This window comes from Pteronotus mesoamericanus, unplaced genomic scaffold (genome assembly GCF_021234165.1).
Source record: "Pteronotus mesoamericanus isolate MK-2021 breed Mesoamerican mustached bat unplaced genomic scaffold, CSHL_Meso_final scaffold_54, whole genome shotgun sequence".
Lineage (NCBI taxonomy): Eukaryota > Metazoa > Chordata > Mammalia > Chiroptera > Mormoopidae > Pteronotus > Pteronotus mesoamericanus.
In genome coordinates, this window is record NW_026555321.1 from 45,970,202 (window position 1) to 45,996,956 (window position 26,755).

General features: G+C 37.8%; 1 protein-coding gene across 4 annotated transcripts in view; it reads right to left on the reverse strand.

The window, feature by feature from the left end:
- Positions 1-26,755, reverse strand: part of CADPS (calcium dependent secretion activator) — a 460,054-nt gene that overhangs the window by 121,214 nt on the left and 312,085 nt on the right. For all 4 annotated transcript variants that reach the window (XM_054595668.1, XM_054595667.1, XM_054595666.1 and 1 more), the window contains exons 12-13: positions 14,543-14,679; positions 10,785-10,972 (exon numbers count right to left, since the gene is read on the reverse strand). In XM_054595668.1, coding sequence (XP_054451643.1) covers positions 10,785-10,972; positions 14,543-14,679 — 325 coding nt within the window. The remainder of the gene's footprint in view (positions 1-10,784; positions 10,973-14,542; positions 14,680-26,755) is intronic.

The following is a 26,755-nucleotide window of genomic DNA, read 5'->3' on the forward strand; positions in this document are numbered from 1 at the left end:
ATTATTGGGGTCACAAAGAATGGGAGAAGAGGAGAGATGAAGCTGGATTTTAAATTCTTAGCTAGTACATTCCAGAAGTATCTTTATTCAGAACTCACATTTAGGAGCTTGAATACCCCAGTCTTCTCATGTCCTGACTATCCTCTTGTCTTTTAGCTTACTGTCCATTACCACTTCCTGAAAGCACCTGAATTTCCTCTAGAGGCATGACCTTGCCACATTGTGGGTACCCCTGGGGGAAGGATACATTAAGGGGCCTACTTTCCTGCTGTTAATACTGAAGGTCTTCCTACAGGCCAGCTTTTCCCTTTCATGGTTACTGCACACAGTACTATGACCTAAGCTTAGCCAGATGGACATTCTTTGCTGGAATCTTCACACTGAGTAAATGATGTAATATTCTTATAACAGGTGGAATTTGCTCATCTATAACAGGTGGAATTTGCTCATCTGGCAGCTGTGCCCTGACCAGGTGGTCCTCACAGATCAATTGCTCTTAAGCTTTGGCTGTACTTTTTAGAACCATGTGAGAGCTTTGAGAGGTCCTAGCCTCAGGCTCTGATTCAGTCTGTCTGCAGTGGGATCTAGATACTGTCATGTCTAAGGTTTCCCCAGGTGATTCTAACACACATGTACAGGTGAAGAACCAGTACTTTGGTCCTGCTTCCCACTTTTCTGTAGCTGCCTTGATTCTAGTTTCCCCCTCCCATTCCCCAGGGTCCTAGCATCATCCCAATAAACTCCCTTTTGCTTAAATGATCCAGAGTTAGTTTTGTTATGTTGAACTGATGTATGTTCATCAAACACATATTCCTCTCCTTTCCCAAGCTTCCACTTTAGTAGATGTATTGGTGCCTTTGAACCTAAGTTCACACACACACACACACACACACACACACACACACACACACACACAACACACCCCGACAAGGAAATATGGTCCATGGTCTCTGGTTCCACCTAACTTCATACTGACTAACAACTCACTTCTTGTATATCATGATCCTGCAAAGTTGAGACCAATATGCAGGCCAAGTGCAGCCATTTTTGGAGCCCAGTGGCAGGCAGGGAGCTCTCCCTGCTACCTGCAGGCCATTAGTGCAACCAGAAGTGGGTCTCTCTGGCCACTGGAGACTATATTGCTTCTGACACAGCCGGCATCTCTGGAATCCACCTTTCAAGTTTTCGGCAAACCATTTTCTCACTGTCCTTCACAAAGTTGACATTTTCGGCAGCATGATAGGAAAGATGTCATGTCGGCTGCTCTTCAAGTTCTTGTCATCGTGGTTAGCACCAGTTCTGTCATCTTCACTCTCCTCACAGTCTCCCATCTTGAGCCATGTCACAAATAATAATATATCTAGAGTTGTGTTTTTCTTTCTTTCTTTTTTTTTTTGTCAGACGGAAACTACCACAACCCAGCTGCCCATCCTTTAAGTTACTAGTTATGCAAATTGTTCTCATTTTCCCCAAATGTTTCTGAGCTTGAGCTTATTAATTAATATCTATTGTAGGATTAATCCAATGCGATTAGGTACCAGACTTTTATATGTGAAACATTTTATTTTGATATTTGAAATTAAGTTTGAACAACGTAGTGAAAGAAATCAAGCTTCAGTGTGTCTTGTGAAAGTAAATTTATCTTTTGGGGGTTGGTAAACTGTCCCTACACATCCAGGTGAACACAGATTCCCAGCATTTAATTTTCCCACTGGCACAGCTCTGCACATTATGTTGGAAGCTGGGACACAATACCCTTGTTTGCAAGGTCAGATATCATTTCAAGAAGGTCAGGTTACTAAATTAATTCAAAGTTTACATTGGTTGATGTGTTCTGATATTGCATCAAGTGCAGAATCCAGGTATTAAAAAATGTATGAGTTTAACAAAAGAGGAGAGAATATCTGGTCCACCTCTCTACATGTAGCTGGCTTTAAGCTCCAATCACTACCAACAAGGGGTAAAACTCCAGCTGAATTTGGAATATACTTTCTCTCCAAATGCAAATGTCCACATATGCCGGTGCAGGCACTGTAAACATGATATATTCTCTCTCTCCAAATGGATGTATGCCTGAAGACTGCATTATGGATCCATGAAAATGTCCTTAAACAAGCATGATAACAATCCTACTTGCTACGAAATTGTTCCAGCCCAGAAACATGTCAGTTTAAAGGGCCAGAGTGGGACAGAATATCTTACTAATATACCTTGCAATGCTCCCTAAATAGAACATTTAGACAATACACACTCTTTTAATCTCTTTCCTTTTATTTTAATTGACTTATCCTAGCAATTCTTTATTCTTATGAATTTTAGAATGATACCTTTGAATTTACCCCTAGCATAGAATATTTTACTTTGTCTCTTTTGAGTGGTTAATAGCCACAAATTCAAGATAGATCCAAAGCATTTTCGTTTCAAAATGAAACAGCTTTGCTTGCTCATCTGGATTTCTATAATCTCTAGGTTAATTATAAATGGTAATTAGAACTCTCACATACCATGGTCACTGCTTCATTAGGAAAGCCCAGCCTTACCCCTTCCTTTTCCTTTCCCTCCAGTCCATGCCCTTTCTAATTATGCTCTGGTGCCCTGGGGCTCAGACATGCTGCTAAAACAAATATATCAAAGTGTTTGGATCACAAAGGGTAAGATAGGAAGCAACAACAAGCAGTTTCTACAACCTTGCAAATGTGCATTGAAGCTTCTTGAGGTTGGCAATTTGAAAGAGGGGCCTGGAGATGGCAAAAAATATACCAGTGAGGTCTTTTCTGATTTATTTACTGTTTTTCTAAGCATGTAGCTATAATCAATAGTACCAGAAGGTGTCTCTTATAAGGATGGGAGTGACCAAGAAGTTTCTTTCCTATTGAATAATTGCAAAGAATATGGATGCTACTGACACAAAGACAGTGACCCAGGCTAGGTCCAGGTACTGAGTGAAGCAAGAACCCAATGGATGATTAGAAAAATGGTAAAAAATGTATGCATTGCAGGAAAGCTTATATTTCTTTTCACAGAGAAGTACTAATTTCCAAAATTGGTACTAGATAGATTTTTCTCTTTGAGGACTGGGGAAGAGATGAATTTCTTTATTTCTAGACAAACATAGATAATTAAGCTTTAGATTCCATCCTGATCACCCAATGTGTAGACTTCAAAGTGGTCAGGCCAGTAATATGTGTGGCTTTTTGGTATCATATCCATCCTGAAAAGGGCGTGACATCTAAAAGTATGGTTTCTTTCACCAGTGAATTCAATGACCACAGGCTGAGGACACACTGTTGGACTTTTAGAAAAGAAATGCACATTACTTGGATACATGTCATGGGCAAGAAAGATAGCACTAATGGGATAGATAATTTGGTTCATTTTATAAGATTTTATGTCTGAGTTGGAAACTCTGCTGTTCTTCTGGGGCAATTTTCCTTCAGGAAGAGAGTTACAATAAAAGCTAGAATGCAAGCTCTAAAGAGAATTTCTCACTGAGATGTAGACTTTATTTGGAATGCTTGGATTTTTCTCCCTCTCTCTGTTACAAGGACTTCCTATTAGGTAAAGCTGGTTCTTTACCTTTAGAATTTAAAGAACCAGCACAACTCAACCACATGCAAGGCCAACACCTGCTCAGAGCTGCAAGGCCAATCAGCCACATGCTCCTGTCCACAAATGCATTAATGTCTTGTGTCAGAGGATAACACGAGGCCAAGAATGTGAGGATCACTGCCACCCTCCCATCCACACCTGCTGCACTGAAGTGCTGTATTCAGAAATAAGTAAAATAGAGCTATCCCTGCTGCAGTCATTTCTCTCTTTCTCTTTTGAGGCAGGAGAGTTAACAAGCCCCAGACATGTTATAATAGGTGTTTGTGTGTGTGATGGGGGAGGGAGAGGAGGGAAAGTAGGAAAGAAGGTAAGAAGGGGAGAAAGGTGAGATTGGAGTAAAAAGAAAAAGAAAAATGTGAAAAAATTTCTCATTTACTCCCAGGAAGGCATTCATAAAAAAAAAGAAACAAAAGAAGCCATTACATGACATGAACTGGGAGTGAGGGACTGACATCAGAGTCAAAAACACAGTCAATAAGGCAATTGTGGTGATCCAAGGGAGAATAGATAAGGGCCTGAGCGCTGGTAGTGTCTTTGAAGAGATGGAGAAATAGATGGACTTGAGAGATACTTAACGGTATTGAGGGGGCATCATAACTGAATCCTTGTGATGTGCTGAGTGAAAAGAAGAAAGGACAGGTCCCAAGGTTCTGCCGTGGGCAACTGGGTAGATGGATCCACTTGCTGACTTAGGGACCCTGGTGGAATAGCAGGAGAAAAGTGAGTTCCATCTGACTGTTCTGTCTCTCAAATCTAATTCACAGGAATCACATGGTCTCTGCACACAAACAGCACCTTGGCTCCAAATACATCTCCCAGAAGAATCCTTGGACACATTTTCGGAGATTTTTAGGACTCCTGCCCTCTTACATCTGCTTGCAGACTCATTAAACTACATAGCTTACTTTGGATTAGGGCGGTTGGCATTATGGATTTGTTAATTGCTGATACAATGTACTTTCTACACAGGCCATATGTGAAGAGCAGCACTGGCATTCAAGAAATGTTAAATAATAATGTAAATGAGAAAAATTTCCCATCCCAATATTAAAGGGATCCAAGGAACATTGACGCAACTTGCAATCATCAGAGCTGTTTGATTGCCTTGTCACTGGGACAGTGACCAAAGTGATGCTAATCTAAATGTCACCTAGAAAGAATACTAAAAATATTATGGTGAAAATTAAGTACTGCCACCTTAGGAGCTGATTTAAAAATTAGAAGATACAGCAATGTACATCTGTGGATTTTATGATCACCGAGTGCAACCAGCTGAACATACATTTTCCTTTTCCCTCTCAGAGAAAATGGGTTCAGTTTTAAAGAGCTGGCCCAAACTGCTGTTCCTCAATCAGTGCTTCTTTAATGTTGTTACCAATATGAGTCACTTGAGGAAATTTAAAAAGCATGATGTTTAGGCCATATTCCAGGGTGATCAAGTCAGAACCTCTGCATGTGGGGCTCATGTGTCAGCATTTTTTAGGCTCTCCAAGTCGCTCAATGTACAGCCAAGTTGGACAGTTGAGGCCTTAAATCAGTGGGCTCTGAAGACCAAATCCTTTAAAATTATCTAGAAAGAACTGATTAAAAGTGCAGGGGCCTGACTCCATCTAAGACTTGATGAATCAAATTCTTTTAGGATGGGACCTAGTACTCTCTATGTGATTTATACATAGACTAGAGTGTGAGAACCATTGCACAAGTTCAAAATCAGTGATGGCAACTCTTACACCTTTACACACAGAACAAATCTGTGTAAAAGACACAAAAATACAAGTAAAAAGGAGAACTTTCAGCCCATTATGTGGGTGTTTGTTTTAGGGGGCTTTGTTTGCAGGGGGCTGTCCTGCTCATTGCAGGATATTTAGAAACATCCCTGGTTTCCACCTTCTCCAGTGTAACAATAAAAAATGTCTCCGGACAGTGCCAAATTTCCCAAGAGAAAAGATGACCCCTAGTTAAGAACAACCATTCTTTTTTTTTTAAATTTTATTTTAATTTATTTTTTCAAATACATTTGTCTCTGCCTCCCCCCTACCACTTTCCCTTGCCCCCTCCCTCCTTCCGTCCGTCAGCTCTTCCCCTTTGGTTTTGTCCTTGAGTCCTTGCTATATGTTCCTTGACTTTCCCCTTCCCTTCCTTTTCCCCACCCCCTCTCCTTCCCTCTTGTCTCTGTTGATTTCTTAAAGATGCCAAACATGTGGATGGTTCCATATCTTCCAGTGAATGAAATGATGAAGAGTAAACATCTTACTGATTGACCAGACATGTCTCCTTTGGATCAAATGTTTACTATTAATATAGGCATAGTTTTTTTCCATAGAGATATGACATAGGCTTCCAGGAAGGTGGGAGAAACTTGCTCATCAGTATCAGAGCACTCACTAATTGTTTCCATCTGCAGCAGGACGGAGCTCTGCCTCCACCTTTGGGGCTGCCATGTTATTAATAAAAGAAAAGTTAGTAATTAGGTGAAAAGAAACTTGCTCTCTAATCTGAAGTTGGTCATGAGGTGACAATAGAAATGAGCTTTATTGTTTAGGTAAACCCAGTTAAAGGGCCATTTGTGTCCATGACTCATGAATTCCTTCTTAATCTGGGTCAAAGGCTAGATAACATCTCTACTGACAAATAGTGCTCATCCTGGTGAAAGAGGTTAGGAAATGGTTTTGCCAACACCAAAGGCTGTTGTTCTTGTTCAAAGAAGATGTTTCCTTGGGTGATCTAAAACTTCAAGTGTGCTCTGGCTTTCTCCACCAGACCAACATTATCAGGAGGGCCAAATTGATTTTGGACATTTTTAGGATAAAAATGGAAAACTCTTTAATTAATATGACTACCATGTATCTCATCTGGAATGTTTAAACTCATATCAAATGACTGAATTTGGCATCTCACATTGTACACAAGTGCTAATGCTAGCTCAAAGTCAGCATATCCATGTTTGCATTAGGCTCACATGCTTGTTTGCTGTGGTGTCAGTCACTGAAATTAACTGAGTTACAAACTCCTCATCTGTTAGATGAAGATAATAATAATACTTATGGAGATGTAATAAGGATAAAATATTATAATGTATGTAAATATCACTTCATAGAGTGCTTGGCATGTGGGGAGGGCTTATTAAATGACAGCAATTGTCCTTATTTTAATTAAACTTTATTTGTGAAATCTGATAATGTACTACTACTTCCTTTGCTATTTTAACCCATATAAAATGATGTTAGAAGTTGACAGAATATTACTGGTGCTATGATTCTATATGCTAATTTTGCAGATGAGAAAACTAAGGCACAGAAAGGAGGTACACTAATCCTAGATTTACACAGAACAGGCTCTAATATTCAAATCTTTAGAATCTATGTACAGTGCTGATATATGCAAAGAGAAAGAGTTTTGGACTCAGAATATCTAGGTTTGCCACTTCAGTGAGCAGACATTCAGTTTAATCATCTGTAAAATGAATGTAAAAATAGCTGAATTGAAAATGTTACAGCAAATGAGATAGAATATAAAAAAGTGCTTTGTAAACTGCAGAATGCTACACAACTAATACTTTAAATTATGTTTTCTTTTTATGTGAACACAGACCCTGGAACCCACATAAGCCTCTCAAAGTACCTTTCAAGATCCTTTGGGATAGTGTTTCATGGCACAGGGACTAGGTTAGGCTCCATCAAGTGTGACCATTTACTCTCTGATCTGTTTCAATACTGAGCACTCCAAAAGCAGCACCTTGGACAGCAGCCAGTCTTCCTTTAGGCACCTGCAATATTCTCAAGGCACTTTCTTACTGGCTGCAAGCTACTGTTGCCTTGCATTTTGACCCTCACAGGGAAGCATGCACAGAAGCTCTACTTCACCTCCATCCTTACAGGCTGTAAGTTCAGAAGACAGGTAGCCACATGGAAGCAGGGCTTTCTTTGACCTTTATTATTGGACCTGCATTCACTGATTGACAGCTTGCCGCATGTCCTAAGAAGTAAAAGCTGGCATTGTCATTCTGTCTCCCTACATATGAACTGTATATATTTCAGGACTTAGAAATATTCCAGTGGATAAATTCATACCGAAGTATAAAGCATATCTCCTTACAAAGTTTGTGTGGCTTGGCAATGCCAACCAGGGTTATAACATCAGTTCCAAAAATGCAAAAAAGAAATTTGTTCTGTATCAGTGTTAGTTTAGGGTGAGGGTAGAGAAGGTGAAGAAGGACAACATGGGTAACACAGAAAATAGTTGTAAATCTAATCTAAAAGGAGTAAAAATACACTAATTTGCCATTTTATCAATTCACAAAGGGAGTATCCCTGAAGGTCATAGGAAATGGGAGAGGATAAACATAATTTTAGAAGTTAAAAGTACCTTCATGGTGAGCTTATTATATAAGTGATTTTACTAAGAGTCATTAATTTAGCGATAGGCTTTGTTTTGTGACTTCATTATAAATCATTATTTGAAAATTGATTTCTTTCATGAATAAGTGTGGAACTGAGGAGAGTTTCCTAAACACATTAGAGTTGCTATAAATGTATAGAGCACCTTATACTAGCACATTGTATTTGTTCCTGAAACAGAATTTCAAAATTATAAAGCATGGGCTGCTTCTTATGAATGACTTGGTAAGGTACCAGGCCCCTAACTAAATGCCACTAAAAAAGCAATCTGACTCATGATTTTGTTTATATATTGCTCAATTCATTTTTTAAGATAGGAACATGTTTTATGAGTTACTAAACACCTGACTTGAATTCAGTCCTAATACATGGTATTTTTACCCATTGCTAGTATTATTTTAAATACACTTTTGAAAAACCTTAAAGAAACAGAGACCTCAGAATACAAAAAGCTTGTGGTTTGCTAAGGCAGGGGTTGTGGCATGGATGAGGGGATTGGGGAATGTCACAGAAATTGCAAAGCACAAGCCAATACACATGTAACTTCTTACCTTTTGGGCTCTGGATTTGCATGAGTTTTGAAATCTTTTCTTCTTTTAAATTCCTTTTTTGTATCTTTTTTAGCCTCTGGTTCAGATGGGAAGGGAGTTTTGTTCCCTTCAGGGTCTGTATTTGGTAGCAGCCCACCAAAGTACACATGCATTTGTTGACTTTGGAGAGGGGGTGGTGGCATGGGGCATGCACAGGGTGTGGCCAGCCACAGGAGAATCAAGAGCACACACACATGCACAGACAAAAGAAATAAAAAGAAGGATGCATCAGACAGCAAGAGCAAATGAATTCAAACTAAAATAATAAGCAAAAAAAAGATGCAAACTTGCATAAGGAAAATCAGAACTGAAAAGAAAATAAGAAATCCAAAACTGTTTCCATGACAAGATGTATAAACCTAACTGTGAATCAAGTGGCAGTCTTACAATATGAAACCCAGACAATGTGTATCATAATTCATGATGATGTTTACTAGGGAGTTTACAAAAACACTTCATTATTTTATAACACTTTCTTATTCAGTAACATATGTAGAATACAGTGTGACAACCCAGAGAATATAATGCAACTTCTCTCTCCCTCTTTAAAGAATCCAGTCCAAGAGGCTGTAACAGATAGTCATCAAAGTGTACATATTTATAAAAAGCAGAATTATGCACAGATATTTCTCAGGTATCAGAGTTGTCATGAATTTCTTTTGTGCAAATAAAAGGTCATGTGCTGGGCTACTGGACCTGATAATAATGGAAGGTGATGAGAACCCTATTCTCGGTTAAATATTCAAACCTACAGTGCTATTGTTATCTAGCTCTAAATGTTAAAGTTGTATTCATAAACTCTACCACTACCAGAGAAAGGAAAAGCACAGAACAAACCACGCAGACACTTCTGAACTATATAGCTTGCAAAGATGGAGATGGCTGACACAGTTCAGGTTTAAAGTAAATGCAGTCAACTCTGGATTCTCTTACACATGAATTTCCCCAGAGTAGCAACTTTCTCATCACAGACCGGGTTTATGAAGCCACCTAGTTTCCTCTGGGTGTGCCTTCCTTGGCTATTGGATGGGGTGTTCTGGGGTAATACGGACTTGTCTTTACAGAAATGTGAGGCTACATACATTGGGATAGTAAACTGGCTGTGGCAGTGTTGAAATTTATTCCATGTCTTCAGAGCCAAATGTAGTGTTCTTAAATTATTTGCTGTTTTGCATTATTTAGAATTTGGATCTTTTCCTCCAGGAGCTGGGCAACGTCTAAAGGAAGAGAGTACTTAGTAGAGAGTTAGGAGAACTGGTGTCTGTTCTTGTCTATAAAACCTATAAAATGAGTGGGTTGATTACACTGTGATCTCTGAAGTTCTTCCCAGCTCTGCAGTTATACTAAAAATGTTATGATTATCTTTGCCTTTCAGCTTCACCTAGCTTGTTTTAGCTTTTGAAATGGACTTGGCTTCCTCCCTTTGCAGGGCATTTGTACATGCTGCAACTTTTGCCTGGAGCCACTCAACTCCTTCACTTGTTCCAGTTCTCAGCTCCAGCATCGTTTCCTCAGGGAGGCCCTGCCTGCTGACCACCCACCCCATCTGAGTTGTGTTCCTTTTATTAAATGATATCATGGAGTTTTATTCCTTTTTCTTGGAGCACCAATCTCTATGTACCTCTGCCCTTGTTTGGTGTTCAGTTTTTGTTCACCATGTATGAGGTATGTATACCAGAGTGCCTAACACTCAGTTGGTAATTGTTAAGTATCTATGGAAAGAATAATAATAACAATAAAGGCAAACATTTATTGAGCTCTTGCTATGATGTCCCAGGCATTGTGCTGAGCCCTTTATGTCCACTTGCATCCTCTTGACAACCTTATTAGGACAATATCATCCCTGTTTACAGATGAGAAAACTGTGGCACAGAAGGTTTAATTACCATCAGGGTTATTGCTAGCAAGTGGAGAAGCCATGGTTTAAACCTAGATTGTTCTAATTTCAGAGACCACTTTTGAAGTCTCATTTGTCATTTCCTTTAAATCTCTTGAAAGGAGAAGAAACTACATTAGACCATCATGTTCTTTGTGTTTGTGTGACCTATGCATGTGTGTTTCTATGTCTGTGTCTTGTGCACTACTGAGGGAATGGGGATAGAAGAGAGTTAGAGATAAACCTAAAAGCAGGACCAGGCATAAACCATAAAGAAATAATTTTGAGGAGTACCTTGAGACGGGTGCTTACCTGTTCCCATGGACATGGGATGCACAGAAGGCAAAGCTGTAGTGAAGGAGGGTGGGGTCGATCATGGCGCCATTTTCTGCCCGTTCAAGCAAGTCTCTGAGGTAGCAGAGATGTCGGTGACACCCCCGGACTCCATTTCGGGCGCAATACTCATCTAGTACAAACACCTGGCCGGGACTGAACCAACCCTGTTTGGGGAATAAAGGAGAGACTTTCTTTTAAATACAGGTTTTTGTTTTTTTTTTTAATTTTGGCGGGCTGTAAGAACTGGGGGTGAGTGGAGAAGGGGGTAAAAATAGCCAGAGCTAGCCCTTACTGATTGCTTATTAAGTGCCAGTCACCGTGCTAAACACATGGTGTGTGCTACCTGGTATGACTCTCCTAACAGCCCCATGAGGTAGATGCTGTTACCCCTGTTAGATGGATGGGAAAATTGTGCCCAGGGAGGACATGGAATTTCCCTAGAATTCCAGAGCTGTAAGTGCTGGAGTCTGGATTAGCAGAAAGCATGATTCCAGAGAGAGTCTCTCCCACTTTTCTAACATTGAACTGTACACCTTAAAAGAGTGCTGGAGTGGATGCAGGGCAAAGTCTTCATTACTGATAAGAAAAAATAATAAAATTAATGCCTTATATTGGTATAGTGCTTTATACTTGACAAAGAACTTTCAGTTGAGCCCCATAGCAACCTTGTGAAGTAATTTCATAGGTGAGGAAATGGAAATCAGGGCTATTAAGTGACTCAGAGGAAATATAAAACAAAGGCAAGAGTCAAACACAACTCTGTCTTAGTCCAAGTGTTCTATTATTTTTCTACTCCGGAGCATTAAGAAATACTATGTTTGGTTTACATTCATATCACGACTTCATAAATCTTTTCACTATGTAAACAAAAACTGGGAGGAAATATTATCAAAAATGTTGTAATAACTATGTATGGGGCCAGGTGGGTACTTAAAATATTGGGGTGTGGGGGGCCACTCTGTAAAGTAAATAATTGCCTAACTACTATGCTGTACATCTGAAACTAATACAAAATAATATTAATGTAAACTGTAATTGAAAAAAATTTTATAATGAAGATGATAACGTAATTTTCCAAAGAGAAAAACATACTAAGTTTTCAAGTTGTAACTCAGATATGGTTGATTCAGTTAACTGAGAGGAGCTTCTGTGCCCTGGTTTAGCATTAAAAAAAATTTATTCCCCTCTGGCAATTATTTGTTTTCTTCTTATTTATTTGCTTGCTGCAGAACCTGAAAAAACTCTGCTATAAAAGAGAACCTAGATGGAATCTCTGATTCTGAGCAGATTGGGAGGCACCACAGGATAGAAATTTCTGCCTCCATATGCACTTAAAACAGATGCTCAGAAAGGTCAAGTGACTTGCCACTCAAGGCTACCCTTGGGCCAAGCCTGAAATCAAATGACTGACTTCTTTGGTTTCAGTACCTTTCTGAAGGAAGAAGTAAACCAATTTAGGTGCCACTTTGTAAGCTTGGATTTTAGGATTGCTTTACACATAAATTTAATTTTACTCTGAGGGTCTTCTCTGAGTCACCTTTTGAATACTGCTTTGTTTTGGGAAAGGAAACATAAATGGAGGAAGTGACTGAGGGGCAGGTAGAAACTACAGAACTGCAGCGAGGAAGGCCTCTGAAACCCTCTCATCATGTATCAGTGATCTGGAGAATCTTCGATTGACAACATGCAGCTCAGCAATGCATCCAACGAGAGGCGGCATCTTTCCTATTTCAAATTATAAGTTACTGCAGAGGGCGGGAGAGTAGTCGAGGCAGTGGGCTGCCCCTATAGGCAACTTCTTTGCCACTCCATCTGCTACCCCAAATGCTAAATCTTAGAAACAACACTGCTGTGAAAGATTAAAATATATTTTCTACGACTCAGATGACACCAAGTCTTTTGTAGATGCCAAAATAGCTGCTTTGAAAAGAGTTGAAGAAATATCAATTAGGAACTCAGTCGAAGACACAGAAAAATTTATGTATCCCTGCTGGTCGGTCTCCAAAACTAACTGAAAAAAAAAGATTGTAATAATGAGAATATGGAATATATAGTGGCAGGAGATAAGGACTTTTATTTGCTGTTATTTTCTGAAACTTTGGGATGATGATTAATAGAAATAGGTATACAAATGGAGAAGAAAACAATTTTACGCTATTCATAATTAATTTTGGATTTTGGAGCATATTTTTAAGCCTATACATGACTAATAGGACACAGCTTCAAAATTTTTTTTTAGAAAATTAAGTCACCTGAGTGATGAATCTTCCAGTGAAGAATAAAATGATTTTAAAAAATGGTGTAAAAAAATCCTGAAAATAATACACATAAAAATATTAAGAAAATAGAAATTATACATAAAAAGGAATGAGTTAAGTTCAGAGGCACATTCTTACAAGCTTCATGTATGCAATTTATAATTATACAAATAATCACATAATTGTAGGAAACATTAGAGAAAAACTGCCTTGCAACGCAAGGTAAGTTTTTTTTCTTCTTTTTTAAAGTCAAAGTGATGTGTTCCTTTGCAAATTGGCAAAGTTCAGATTCTTCTCGTAAAGTGATTCAAAACCTGAGATAATCAATGAATCTTTTATGAGATGTAGATTATTAAATTATTCCACATAACCCCACTTTGATTTTAAGACTATTTTATCTACTACTATTTTATCTAAAAGTATTATCAAAATTTTTTTAATATTTTGGCTTTTGGTACAGGAAAAAAGAAGGAATTTAAAATAAAAATTAGTTGGAATAGATTTAGGGTATAGCCATGTCACTTAGAAAAGAAAGAAATTTTCATTGTATTTTGTTAATATCAATAATATGTTAACTTTAGTTAAGTATATCATATTAATAGTGTGCAGATATATTAATCTTACAAGCATGGGAAAGGCTTCTGTATAAAATCATTCATCATTTCCCCTGATCTTTTATATTTATAAAGTGGGATTAATAATATTTACCTTTAAAAATGAAGTAATATATGGTTTGCAGAAGAAAACAAATTAGGTATTTTTTAGGCTTCTTATTTTGATAGTATAAAACCCCAAATGTATCTTCAGAAATCCAGTAAAGACATAATAGTGGTCCTTTGAATTTAAATGAATTAAATCTAGGCTTAAAACAGGATTGCAAAAAATGTGATCTTTTTGGAGAGCTAGACTTCCAAATGCCTAAAGCACTATAAAAATTCCCCCAACGGGTGAAAATACTTTAAGTACTATTAAGAGAATAAAGCCACCCAAACAAACAAACCAGTTCAGCTTACGAAAAGTGAAGTGGAGTTTATTGACAAATCATTTTAACCTTTCAAAAATAAATGAAAAGAACACATTTGTTTCTGAGACAGGAGCACAGGGTCTTATCATCTGGGATGGAGAGGGAGGGGGATCATAAAGTCTAAGAAACCGAGTCAATTTTTACAAGTTCTCTGCAAGCAGATGCCAAACTCGATCACTCTCTTGGGAATATTTCTCATGTAGCAGCTGAAAAGGGGGAAGCTCAGATAGGGAGGCTGGGGAATTGGATCCTCTCTACTGATAACTTCCTCCTGTTCTGTCTTCTGTCTTTGGTAAGGAAAACTATCTCGAGTCAGGAAATCAGGAACACATTTATAATTGTTAAAGGGGTTCTGTAATAGAGAAAAGAGCTCCTAATATCAAGGTAAAAAAATATTTCATTTAAAAAATGTCATCATGTTTAAATTGCTGTATACCAAAGAATATACTTGCCAGGCAAGAATAGGAATCATTAAGTCTGTGATCCAAAGTAAGGCGTTGCACCATCTCAAAGAGGGAAGCGTGGTCAAAGTTACAGGGGTTGGACGAGATAAATTCATCCATGCCATGCTTTTGAGCTCTATCTGCGTCTGTTCATTTATACATGTAGAGAGAGACACAATTTAGAGAAACACATCACATTTTCTTTGACATTTCAAATACACAGGAATTCACTAGGCATTATGAACATTAGCTGTTTCCCATCGCCTCCCACCAACATCCCTAAATTATTTTTTTTAACCTCCCATTGTCAACTTGCATCACTTACTGGTGAGTCTATTGCATTTAGGCAATAATATATTGGCATCAACATGTTTATCAAATGATCACAACTCCAGTGCCTTTATGCCGTTCTTTAAAAACTAAGCACACAACCATAACTTCGCCTGCATTTCACCAAACACTGAAAGCAGATCGGATCATTGCTTATAAAAGCATATTTAGTTTTTTAGGTTTTTAATAGATTCTGCCATTCCAGTGGTTATGTCTAGAGCAATTTCTCTACAATTATTGGGATTATCTGGAAAAGGGTTAAGCTGATTTTTAGCAAAGTGACAATATTTGTATCCACCCCTTCCAAGGCCCCATTGCCAATTTGGTTTCACAAAAGGTTTGTGTCCCCACCCTCCAAAATTAAAAAAAATAATAATAACAAAAGATTTTCATTGAAACCTGGTGAATAAGTTAAATGGGAATTTAGTTTGTGATAGCCAAGGATATTGCCTTCCACTGCACTTACTCAGTTAGCAAAGCTTATGAAAGAGACAAACAAATTTACGCAGCAAGGTCTATGAGCTGCCATTTATTGTGAATTAATAATCTCAATGTATTCACACTTTTCCTTACAGGGTGAAGGCTGTAAGCAAAACCTCCTAAGGGCTAACTAATTAATCTCAATATGTGTAACTAAAATACTCTATACTCAATCAGCAAAATAATTCAGAGTTTTCAAGAAAACCCTTAAGAGGTAGGAAAGAGGGTTCTAGACATTAAAAGAATCAGCTCATTCCAACTCCTATTTGTTCACTCTCCTGATACGCAGACTGTGGAGGAAAAGAATCTCATATCAAATCAAATCAGAGTTTATTCATTCCTTTGCACACAATATTCTCCTGGAAGATGGGGACCTGCCAGGGACCAGAAATGCCATCAGGACACAAGAAAAATCCATTTTTGAGTTGAGAGGGTGTTTGGATAATATTTTCATATGTGGCCTCCATCCCAGGCAGTTTTTTCCCTCCCGTGCTTCGGGAATGGCTGGAAAATTGGGTTATGGTAGCAGTCTGACTTTTAAGATGATAATTTTTTTTCTCACATTATTGATTTTGTGTGTCATTTAAATGTAAATGTATGGTATGTTAGATTTATGCCCTCTTATTGTTAAAATTTTCAAATCTTTAGTCGTTTTTCATAAAAGCAGCAAGCGGTCAGTGTTTGAACAGGATGTTTTGTTTATGCCCAAGACACACAGATGCAATGGTTTCTAGAAGGCAAGTTGAAAAAGCCAAATTGTTCCACTTCAATGGTAAAGCACAAGCTTTCTGAAGGGTTATCACATGTGCAGAAATTATATTAGAGAATCCGAAAAAATCCTCTTTCCTGTGTTATTTGCCTCAGATTTGTATTCAAGGAAGTGCTTTCAATTTGAGGTTAGGTGCTTCATTTAGGAGGATTCTTTTGTTTGGTTGGTTGGTCTCCAAGCTACATTTCTCCTTTGACTCAGGAAGTTGGTAAAAGAGGTGGACAGGAAACTGGTGCTAGGAAAAAGAGTTAGCTGCTCCCAGGGTGTGTGTGACTCCTCTGGCCCAAGACAAGTGTCTTAAAGCTACTCCTATTTTAGGTCTCCCAGGCAAATGGCACTCCTGCAATCCAGGTGGCATCTCTGTGTCCCTCAGGACAGATTCTGCCCTCTTGCCTGCTTTCTGTCAATCCCAGGTCAGTTTTATTCAGGAAAAGCTAACAGTAGGGTACAGGAATTGCTCATCCTGTGGCATCCTCTACCCTGTGCCTCCCCAGCTGAACAGATAGATGAGGTATTTTGGTTAGCACCAGCTCTTTGCTCTCGGGATTTTCAGAAGAGGCTGCAGGCTGATAAATGGGCTGGGCCCTTTCTTTGCCGGTTTAGCTCTGCTATTTTACTGCTTTTTCATTACGATGGTGCCACCAGTCACTTAGCTCAAAGAGAATGGGGCTCTTTTGTAGCTTTTAGAAATATGGCACATGTTTCAAGTCTCTTACTCTTTCTTTTTGTGTTGAACCTCTTGAAAACTTTGTGATGAACTATTTTGCCTGCTGCCCACTCAGGAAACAGATCTGAAAAAAAGACTTGGCTCCTTCTCAGAGACCTGGACTCAGATCCACTCCCCGCCTCCCCAGTCCATCACAATACATCTTCACCCTGCCAGTTCTTGGCTTCGAGTACATCAAAAAAACAATTTTGGTTTTACTTATGTTTCAAAGCCGACTTACCGAAAAATAGGCTTTAGCTTATTTTCCTTTTGAGAAAGTTACCCTATTAACATACAGATTCATTTCCCCACCTTCTTTTTTCTCTCTCTGGGTTCACATGTAGAATGAGTCTGGAATGGATTTGGAGGTACGGATTCTAGTTTGACCTCTGTTTCAAAATAGCTATACGATGCTAGCTGAGCTGTTATCTCTCTGAGCCTCCATTTCCTTGTGTGTAAAATGAGCTGACCTTTCAGTTCCCTTTCTGCTATCACTTCCATTTGATTGTCCTTAAGAACCCTGCACACATATATATGTGGGATGAAACTTCATGCAGTAGGTACTTCTAGCAAGTAAAAGGAGCAGCCTCTGGATATTCCTGACACAAAATCATCATTTACTCAGAGTTAGGCTCCTTATCTTAATGCTTCCAGCAACACAAGAGTGCTTAAAAAGGTGGCTGGCTCTCACTGGCATCTTTGAGAGTTTCATTGAGCTTATTGTATTTGGAAAAAGAAAGAGGAGTAGAGGCCGGGAATGCTATTTTAAGGTGTCAGTGGAAGAGATTTGATTTTTAAGCTCCATTTGAGCAGGGATTTTTGTTGTTGTTGTTGTTGTTGTTCTCTATGATATTTCCAGAACCTAGAACAGTACCTGGTACATATGTGTTATATAATGAATTTATTTCATCAAAATAAATAAATTCATTTCTTTGACAATATTTTCTATTTCATTTCATGGAATATTTATATACTAAATTCAACAGGAATAATTTCATTGGAGCTAAAATAATAAGTGGTGGGTGGGCTTATGGGATCACAAAGAATGACTTTGAGTCTAGCTCTGCCTTTAATAGGTATGTGATGTGAGTCAGGTTGATTAGTATTTCAGAGTCTCATTTTCCTTACTTGTAAACTGAGAATAGCATTTGAGCCTACCTCTAGAAGGCTGTTGAAAGGATCTAATGAGAAGTAGCTCTAAACCACCTAGGCACCTGCTCAGTAAACTGTCCCTATGAGTGAACGCACAGTCTTCTTAGTGCTCTCAAAGCCAGCTTGTTTAATGTTCTTAGAGAGCGAAGGATGCCTCCAGATTTATATCTCATGTTAGCTATAGGTTGTTTCTTAAACCACATTGTTGCTAGGAAACTGGGAGTCATTACCAGTCATTCAGCTTTATGCTTCTCCTTTGCCCCCATATAGCCATTCCCTATGTCCTTCATGTTTTTTGCTGGGTTATGTTCCAATTTCTCCGGATTCCAATTGTCTGGCTTCACAGACAATTGAATCCCTGGGCATTTAGATAATATGTTCCTTGAGGGTAAGTTTCTCATCTGTGATTTTCCCTTCTGGCTTCCAGAGGAGTCAGGCCCTTAGGAGGTGTTCATTAATGGACTTACTCTGACTCCTCCATCCCAGAAAACTTCCCACTGACTTTAGTAAGAAGTCACACACATGGGGATTCAGATGGCATCTTGCAAATCCCAAAGTGGGAACATGTGCTCTTAGGGGAAAAAAAATCTTAGAGAAGGAAACAGAATTCTAGGTGCAGGTGTCTTTGGATACCATTCAGATTGTCTGCCTGTGTCTCCATACATGTCTAGGACCATATGCATTACATATGTTGTCTATTTTAAAATAAAACACTGCAGTGGTCCAGCTGTTCCAAATTCTGTTTCAAAGAACTTGTGGGTGCTTCCCAAGCAACACCATATAGTCATTCTTGCACTGTCCCAGTCTGTTCTTCTACAGTGCCAAACATTAAAAATTAAATGGTCTATGCAACTCCATTTCCCTCTCTACAAACAACTGGTTTTGGTTGGTTTTAAAAAAGTGAAAACTCCAATGTTGACATTAGGAAAGGGGAAATAGCCCAGAGCCAAAGTATGAGAAAGTTAATTACTGAATTTAGGATACCTTGGGATCATTTCCGTTGCCAATATTTGGCATGTGTCAACAGAATGAAAATTTTAACACTAGAGTGAGAAAAATAGAATTAGGAGAGTCAAGTGGCTGCTTAAAAGTTGAATGATGTTTGAATTATTGCTTACTTTAGGGAGATGCATACCAATTCTTATTTTTTATTATTATTATTAGAAATAAAGTTTTGACTACTGCATTTTAAGAATTGATTTCAATCTTTGCTCTTTACCTTTTCCACACCTGAATGAACACTTTCCAAGTTCTGGTTGGTCTGCAATGTCTCCAAAGTTCCTGAAATGGGCCATGTAACTGTATAGGCTCTACAGCTGCAGCATAATTCAACACATCTTTCAAACAATGTTACTCGTTTCACTTCTGGGGGTTAATTGCAGAAAGATTTTGAAGTCCTTTATAGCATGGGCATAGGAAACTAACTTCAGACTCAACTTAGGTGGATAAAAATGATATTGGTACCTAACTAGATTAGGAAACTTAACTCACTATCAATGGTATCCATGATGTAAAAGTATGCTGGTGGACACACAGACTTACAGGAGACAGGTACACTTTAAAGTGGAAACTAATCACAACCTTTAACCCAGGTTTGTTCAGAAACAATTTCGGGTGTGCATTTAAGGAATGTTGGGAAAATCAGTTCCTAAAGTGCTACATTTATGTAGGTTTTTATACTCTCATTTAATCTACTTCATTAAAATTCAAGTGATATCCCTAATTGACCACCCTACCATTTATATTGTTCTTTAATTTTCATAATGTTTGATAGTCTCAATCGTGTCATATTTGATATTTATTTCCTTTTCTGCTTCACAATGGGAATATATATATATATAATATTTTTCATGATTTTTTGTCTAAATAAACAAGCATAGTTATGCGATCTTTTAAATATAAAAATTTTTAGATAAGTTTGCAATAAGGTCTACCAAATCAATGTACTTTTCTTGAGGGGAATAATATAGGTTTCAAATTTTCATTTTATTGAGATTTTCCTATTATCTAAGAGTTAAGAGAATGAAGAGAGAAGTTTAATATCTTGTTTTATTTTGTAATATTACATTCTGGGACTTTTTGTAGGTTAGAGAAAAAGAAATTCTGCTGTTGCCAATAATTATAATTGTATGAATAAATTGTCTGACAGAGGCTTCTTCCTTTAATGATCCCTTTTACAATAGGCTAGAGGTAGCTGTTTTATCACTGAAATTCAGGGCACAGTTATGGCTGTTGTTACTCCTGATGGATGCTAGAGGCAAGAGAATAGCTAATGTAACTCCAAAGTCTTTGTGAACCCAAACTTCAAATTAAAAGGTGACTTTGTATCTTTCTTACATGGAAAATGTGTACTTGTCATATCCGCTTGATAGTACAAGAGTGAATATATGGTTTGGACAGTAACGAACAATGACAGTAGTCAACCTCATCAGAAGATATGAAATAAAGAAATGACAATGATTGATGGCAGCTGGCTGTTTACAGATTTTTCTAGAAGAGCTTTTCTTGGCATGATCAAGTAATCAGGGTATGTTGTTCCCTTCCTAAGCTCTGTGCAGCAAGCAAAAGACTGGTCCTCCTTATGACTGTTGCCCTTGAGAATCAACTTATTCCTTCATTGTCCTTTGACTAAATCAAGCTAACTTGCATGGCCCAGCGAGGATGGCTGCTTCAGAAGCTACAAAGGGCCATAATGAATTCTGCAGAAACCTTGAATTAAAAACTACCATGGCAATACACCCAAGGGGATAAACATGTGATGTGTATTTCAATGATAATTTTAATAAATCTTTTTAAGACAGCTGTTTTGAATAAAAAGCATTACAGATATTTTGTTAATGACCTAAAAATAAATAAATAAATAAATGATATTTCATTTTCCCTGCTGTAGTTATTACATTTTCCATTAATTTACAGAGTGCTTGATGTTTTTATATTCTCTGCAACATTAGCAAAATTAAATTTTCTCTAGTTAATTAATTAATAATGTATCTTACTTTAAGGCATTATCTGACATGAAAATACTCAGCTGATTAGTGAATACTATGATAAATGTGTCTGAAGTAGTTAACCAAAAATGAAGTTTCTTTTAACATGGTCTATTTAGATCATATCATAGTATTTGGAAATTTTTGGACCTGATTTTGGGGGGTGTATTCTTTTAAAAGGTCATTTACTTTTACAATGAGAAGGAAAGTTACTTGTAGTGTGGCTTCAGGTCATGCAAATTAGTTAATGTTGAGTTAATTCTTTGAATCGCCTTCCTGCAATGTAGCAACTGCAAGTTGACAATACAAGAATATATAACAAAAATCTCATGAGATAAAACTATAGAAAGGAATGAAGGCAAATGAGTATCTGGATATCTACTGGAATAGCAATGCATTATTGTGCAATACATGAAAATTTACACAGAAGAAAATCCATTCAGTCATTGATTCATCCATCCTTTCTTTCAGTCTTTTAAAAAAAAGTTCAGCAAACTACTAAATTCCCACTAAGTGCACATTCTATGGGAAGCTTTTAAAAATGCCTCATCAGACATTTAAAGGAAAGTAAAGTTAAATTAAATATCTGCTTGGAGTGTTAAAAAAAAAAATCTGTCCGCTAGCCAGGGGTACATTTATGCAAAATAAAAGAAAAAAGAAAGCAAATTAAAGAAAGAAACAAACATAATTAGAAGAAGACAATTATTAAATGATCAGTGGAAATGTTATGACCTATGACTTCTAAATTAGCATTCAAAATACTCAAGTACATATTTGCCTGCTCTCTTGACCAATTTTTCTAGCTCCCTCTAATGTCAAGCCTGCCCTCAACACATTTTTTGGTGGTCAGGTTTTTCCTAAATGAATAAAGAAATGGTATATTCTCTTTAATTAATAACTCAAATAGTGAAAAAAGATTTTCCTAAGTTTTAGTTTCTGTTTTTCTTTTTCAGCTGTATTTTTAGAAAAGTTACTACAAATACAAGTGAGTTGAAGAAGTTATTGTTGTCATTGTTCTCAGGGGAGTAACAGACAGGCATACTTTTGAGACCAGAAGTCAAAGCCCTCCATGGCATTGTGAGATTGTGAATGAGCTGCACAGACTCAGTCTTGTCCTTAATTTCCTGTTTGTGGCAGTCCCATGCAGTACTGCTCTCCTTTAAAATTAATTCTCTATTGGGTCTTACTTAGAGCACACCATCAAGCCAGATAGAATTAATTCTTTAGTGTTCAAATAATGCATTTACTTTATTAATTGTATTCCACAATATCTTAAAGTCTTGCTCAGTTAACACCTTTGGGTTTCCCACTTTTCTGTCTGTTAGGATGTCTAGGGTTACTGCACCATTCGTATGCTGACCATTCTAATTTTTGGAATAGGAAAGGAAAAACAACAGCAACAACACATTATCAGAGTGCAAATGATCTGTTTTCAGGCATTAAGCAGTCAGGTAGCTGTGAGTTCCATGAAACAAACGTATTATTTGCCATTTCATTATGATGTTGATTAATAGTCTTAGAATGAAAAAAATCAGATGTTAATAGCTGGCTTTACTCAGAGGATCATTTGATGCCAATATGAAAGCCAAGGAGAGGAGGCAATTATGCACACATCACATGCATCCTAGTTTCAGTATGGAAGCTTACATTTCAAACCTAAAGTCAGGAAAATAACATGAAAAATTTTACTACGAAGTCTAGACATGAGGAAGATATAAGAGGAGAGGGAGGAAGCACATTGCAGGTGTCAGATAATCTAGTCTGATTATCTGAGCTGTGCTAGCTATAGGGGAACACTTACCCTTCAGTCCAGCTAGAAGTTAGCAGGGTAAGAAGGAACAAACCAGAATAACATAAAGACTAGCAACAAGGCTCAGGAAAGCAGACAGGAGTTCTAGCCTAGCAGCTAAAGTTCTTGGGTTCGAGCAAAGATTGAACAAGAAAACTTAAATGAAACAAAACAAAACAAAAACCAAAATCAACCCCTCCCCCCAAACCAACAGTAACCAAGACCCCTCTAACTGTTGAAGACTGTTCAGGTGGTAGCAAAAATAGGATAATTCTTAAAAAACCCCCAACTTTGGGGATCTATGATGTGATTAACAGTTATTGGTTGAGAAACAGACATTAAAATGAGACTCATTGCAAGTGACATATCAATCTTTGACCAAATAGCGAAGCTTAAAATACCACCTCCCTCCCACTCTAAGATACTGATTTTTTTCTGTTCCTCTAACCCAGTGATCAGGTGTCTCAATGAGAGGCCACTTGGCATAATTAATAGTGGCAACACTCAATTACAGATTTGGACATCTTTTCCAAAGTAAGCAACATTGGCCTTAAAAATTGGAAAGTTGCAATTAGTTATTTTAAAAAGTTGCATAGCTGGGCACTGACTTAATTTTCCTAAAGTTTTAACCAGAAAAAGGAGGGGGGATTAAATCAACAACAACACACACCAAAAAAAACCACAACAGAACAAAAAATTTTTAATGTTTGGAGGAACCCTCCCAAAATCATTGTAGAGTCTCATACAAACTAATGAATAGCAGGATCTATTTTTTTCAGTATTTACAGTTCCATATAAATACTCCACTCCACTCTTTCTTAGACGTGTCTTTTCATTTTGAAATTGAGCTTTTAAAATTGCAAAAAATAAAAGCTGCACTCAGAAGTCTGTTAAACTGAATTTAGAAAGACCCAAATAAATTCGCAATTATTCCCAAGTTTCCCAAACTGTAACATGTCCCTTTTTCAAATTTCCCTTGAACAGACAGCGACATGACAAGACTGGAGTGTTTATTTTACTCTGCCAAAAGTCCTCTTCCATTTATCTGTAGCTTCCCTTTGCCATGTAAATACCAACAAAGTAATTTTACAAAGTTAACTCCTTGAAAGATTTTCCTAAGAATTATTCACTTGCAAGAATGGCAAATACTTTGAACAAATATTCAAAGACAGGTTTTGATGAGATGTGTATAGAATAAAGTATTTAACAATAATCCTTACCTTTTGGAAGCCAAGGAAACCTTTTTAAAATGCAATACTTGATTATTTTTACTTGTTTTATTAGGGAATCTGTGATTGAATTGAAGTGTGTGATGCGACACAAAGCAAATAAATGTAGAAACTGAGAACTAGAGATAAGTGAAGGATCAAAATTTTCTATCTATTACTGTGCTGGGATTGTTTTCCATTTTTTTTAATATACTTGCATTGTAGTACCAGGTGACCAATTTGCCCCAGCTTGCCCAGGAATGAGCGGTGTCTGGGGACACAGGATTTTAGTGCTAAAACCAGGGAAGTCATGAGCAGCTCTGGATGAGTCAGTCACTCTAAGTATGAATTCACACTGAGTTGACTGATCTTTTTAATAGTAATGGTTTGAATTTAACAAATTAGATGCAGCTGTGAATTAATTGGTACATCACTCCAATAAAATTATGGTATAATCCCCAAGCCCTTTTTGGTATGTATAACCACTCATGACACCACAGAATGTAAAATTCCTGATTTGTTGTTTGATCTTTCTCATGGATTTCATACACTCCTAACTGCACATGAATTAAGTTCCTACTGGTTTCCTCTGCTGGTTTCTAAGTCCTAGAAACAGATGTCTTGCTTGCTGGTTTGTGCTCTGGCTGAAGTTTTTATGAAGTGCCTGAATTAGCAATAGATCGCATTTGGAGCAGTGCTGAGGCTCTGTTTTTGGACGGTAAAGTAACTAAGGGGTTACTGGGTTCCACACTGCTGTATTGAAGCTCTGGGTAAGGGTTGTCATTTATTACAGGGTGATGGTGTACGGTTGTGCAGACTGGACACTGCACAACTTAATAGGGGTCATTCACATCGTTGTCTGTGTGAAAAATGACTTCCATAGCACAGTCTTCATGGCTGGAAGTGGTGGCCTTGTTCTTAAAAAGTCTGGTAGGTGTAGTATGGCCTCACACTCTTTGGACAATCCCCATTCTTGGTCAGTGATTAAGGAAGCAATAGAGAAGGTGGCTACACCAACTGGGTATTGATAAATCCCAGAGGCTTGAATTGTATGACCTCACTCATCTCTAAGCCTACTTTCCATGCTCCATAATAAAATTTCTATGTCAACCAGGGGAGTGACATACATCAACCTCGTGTGTACTCAATGAATCTTCCTGCTGATGCTTAATGACCAGCACTTAAATTCCTGAGCTAAATGAACCCTGACCACAGAGGGAAATCAAAATCAAGAGCCCCTGAGTACTTCCATGAAGAGACAGACATCCATCCCCTCTTCTGCAGTTTCCATCAGCTGTCTTTTCCTTTTTAAATCAATGTTACTTCTGAACGTCCCTCCTCTTTCCTCCTCTAGTAAGGAACAGGTGGGGCTAAACACAAACCAAGTAATAATTACTTAATTGGAGCAGATGATACAACAGATACACTGAATGTAAAGTGAAATGACTTCAGAGAAAATGGAGATTATTTGAAAATAAAACCAGAATTTTCCAAATATCACCTCAGAGCCATGTTTTATAATATTGATTGGGATGTTGTTACAATTAAGAAACTTTTTTCCTAATACACAGATAACTCTATGTCAGAGGGCTATGATAAGGTGTGTGTTTTCCAAATTTATTAAAAAGGAGCCTGTCAGGCAAGGTGAAAGAGGAAATTTCATCACAGAGGGTTTTTATTTAAAATTAAATAAATACTGGGTATGCTTCACCTCAACCAATGACTAACAGTTGGAAAAGATGATACCTTCTCTCTTTATAGCTCTCAAAACTGACTGTCACAAGAAGAGAGTGGGGACATTGGGGTGGTTACGGTCAGGAAGGCTGTCCCTTCTCCCCAAGTCCCTCCTAGACCTCTTTCTCATTCTTTTAGGATTTTTGCATGGAAACCCATAGTGATTATGTGACTATGTACAATGTTCCACAGGGTTGAACAGGGTTCCTTTAAGAACCATCACTGTTGGACAGGAATTCTTGGGAGCACCGGATGAATAGTATTTTCTATCCAAAAAGAGTTTTTCCCCATCAGCAAAGGTGTTACAAGAATATGAGGATGGTCTTTGTTAGACAGAAATGGACATGGCAGTAGAATTCATCAGAGGAAAGAGAATTTACCTCTATTCCATTGCTGTAGCAGCAAAATTATTCCATCCATATCCCTATTTTGTTGAAGAGCAATAGAAAAGACTATGTCAAATCACCGTGCTAAAGGTCGAGCTTGTGTGGTCAGTTTTCACACTTGCTTTCCCTTCTGCTGCACTTCTCTTGCTGCAGATATTTGTGGGACTTATTCTTTAATGTTTGGACTTCAGCTCAGATCATCTGGTTGAAATCCCCTCTCCTCATTCAGTCTCTAAGGCATGACATTCCTCATGGTATTGCTCAGTATTTGAGACTATTTTATTTATTTGTTGACTTGGTTGCTTTCTAGACTCCCCCACTTATGTACAGGCATCCTGAGGATATATGTCTCATTACCTAGACAGTTGCTCAATGAACTGGACTGAATGAGTGGGTTCCATGCTAAAGTAAGGGATCACCATGATTATTGCTAAAAATGACTTGTCCCTGAGCTCTAGCTAATTGACTTGATAATCATGGTAAGGCAAAAGTCACTATTTAGGGTTAATGTTTATAACTAAAATAAATTACTTTATTTGGTGCTTTATGTTTCCAGCGTTGCCATCTTTTCTGTTTTAATAAACGTCTTCAGTGTATGCTGGTGTCCACCTTACCCTGTGCATCAGAAGAGTTGAGAGATAAAAACTATCCCTAGGTAGCAAGAAGACATGGCAAAGGGGG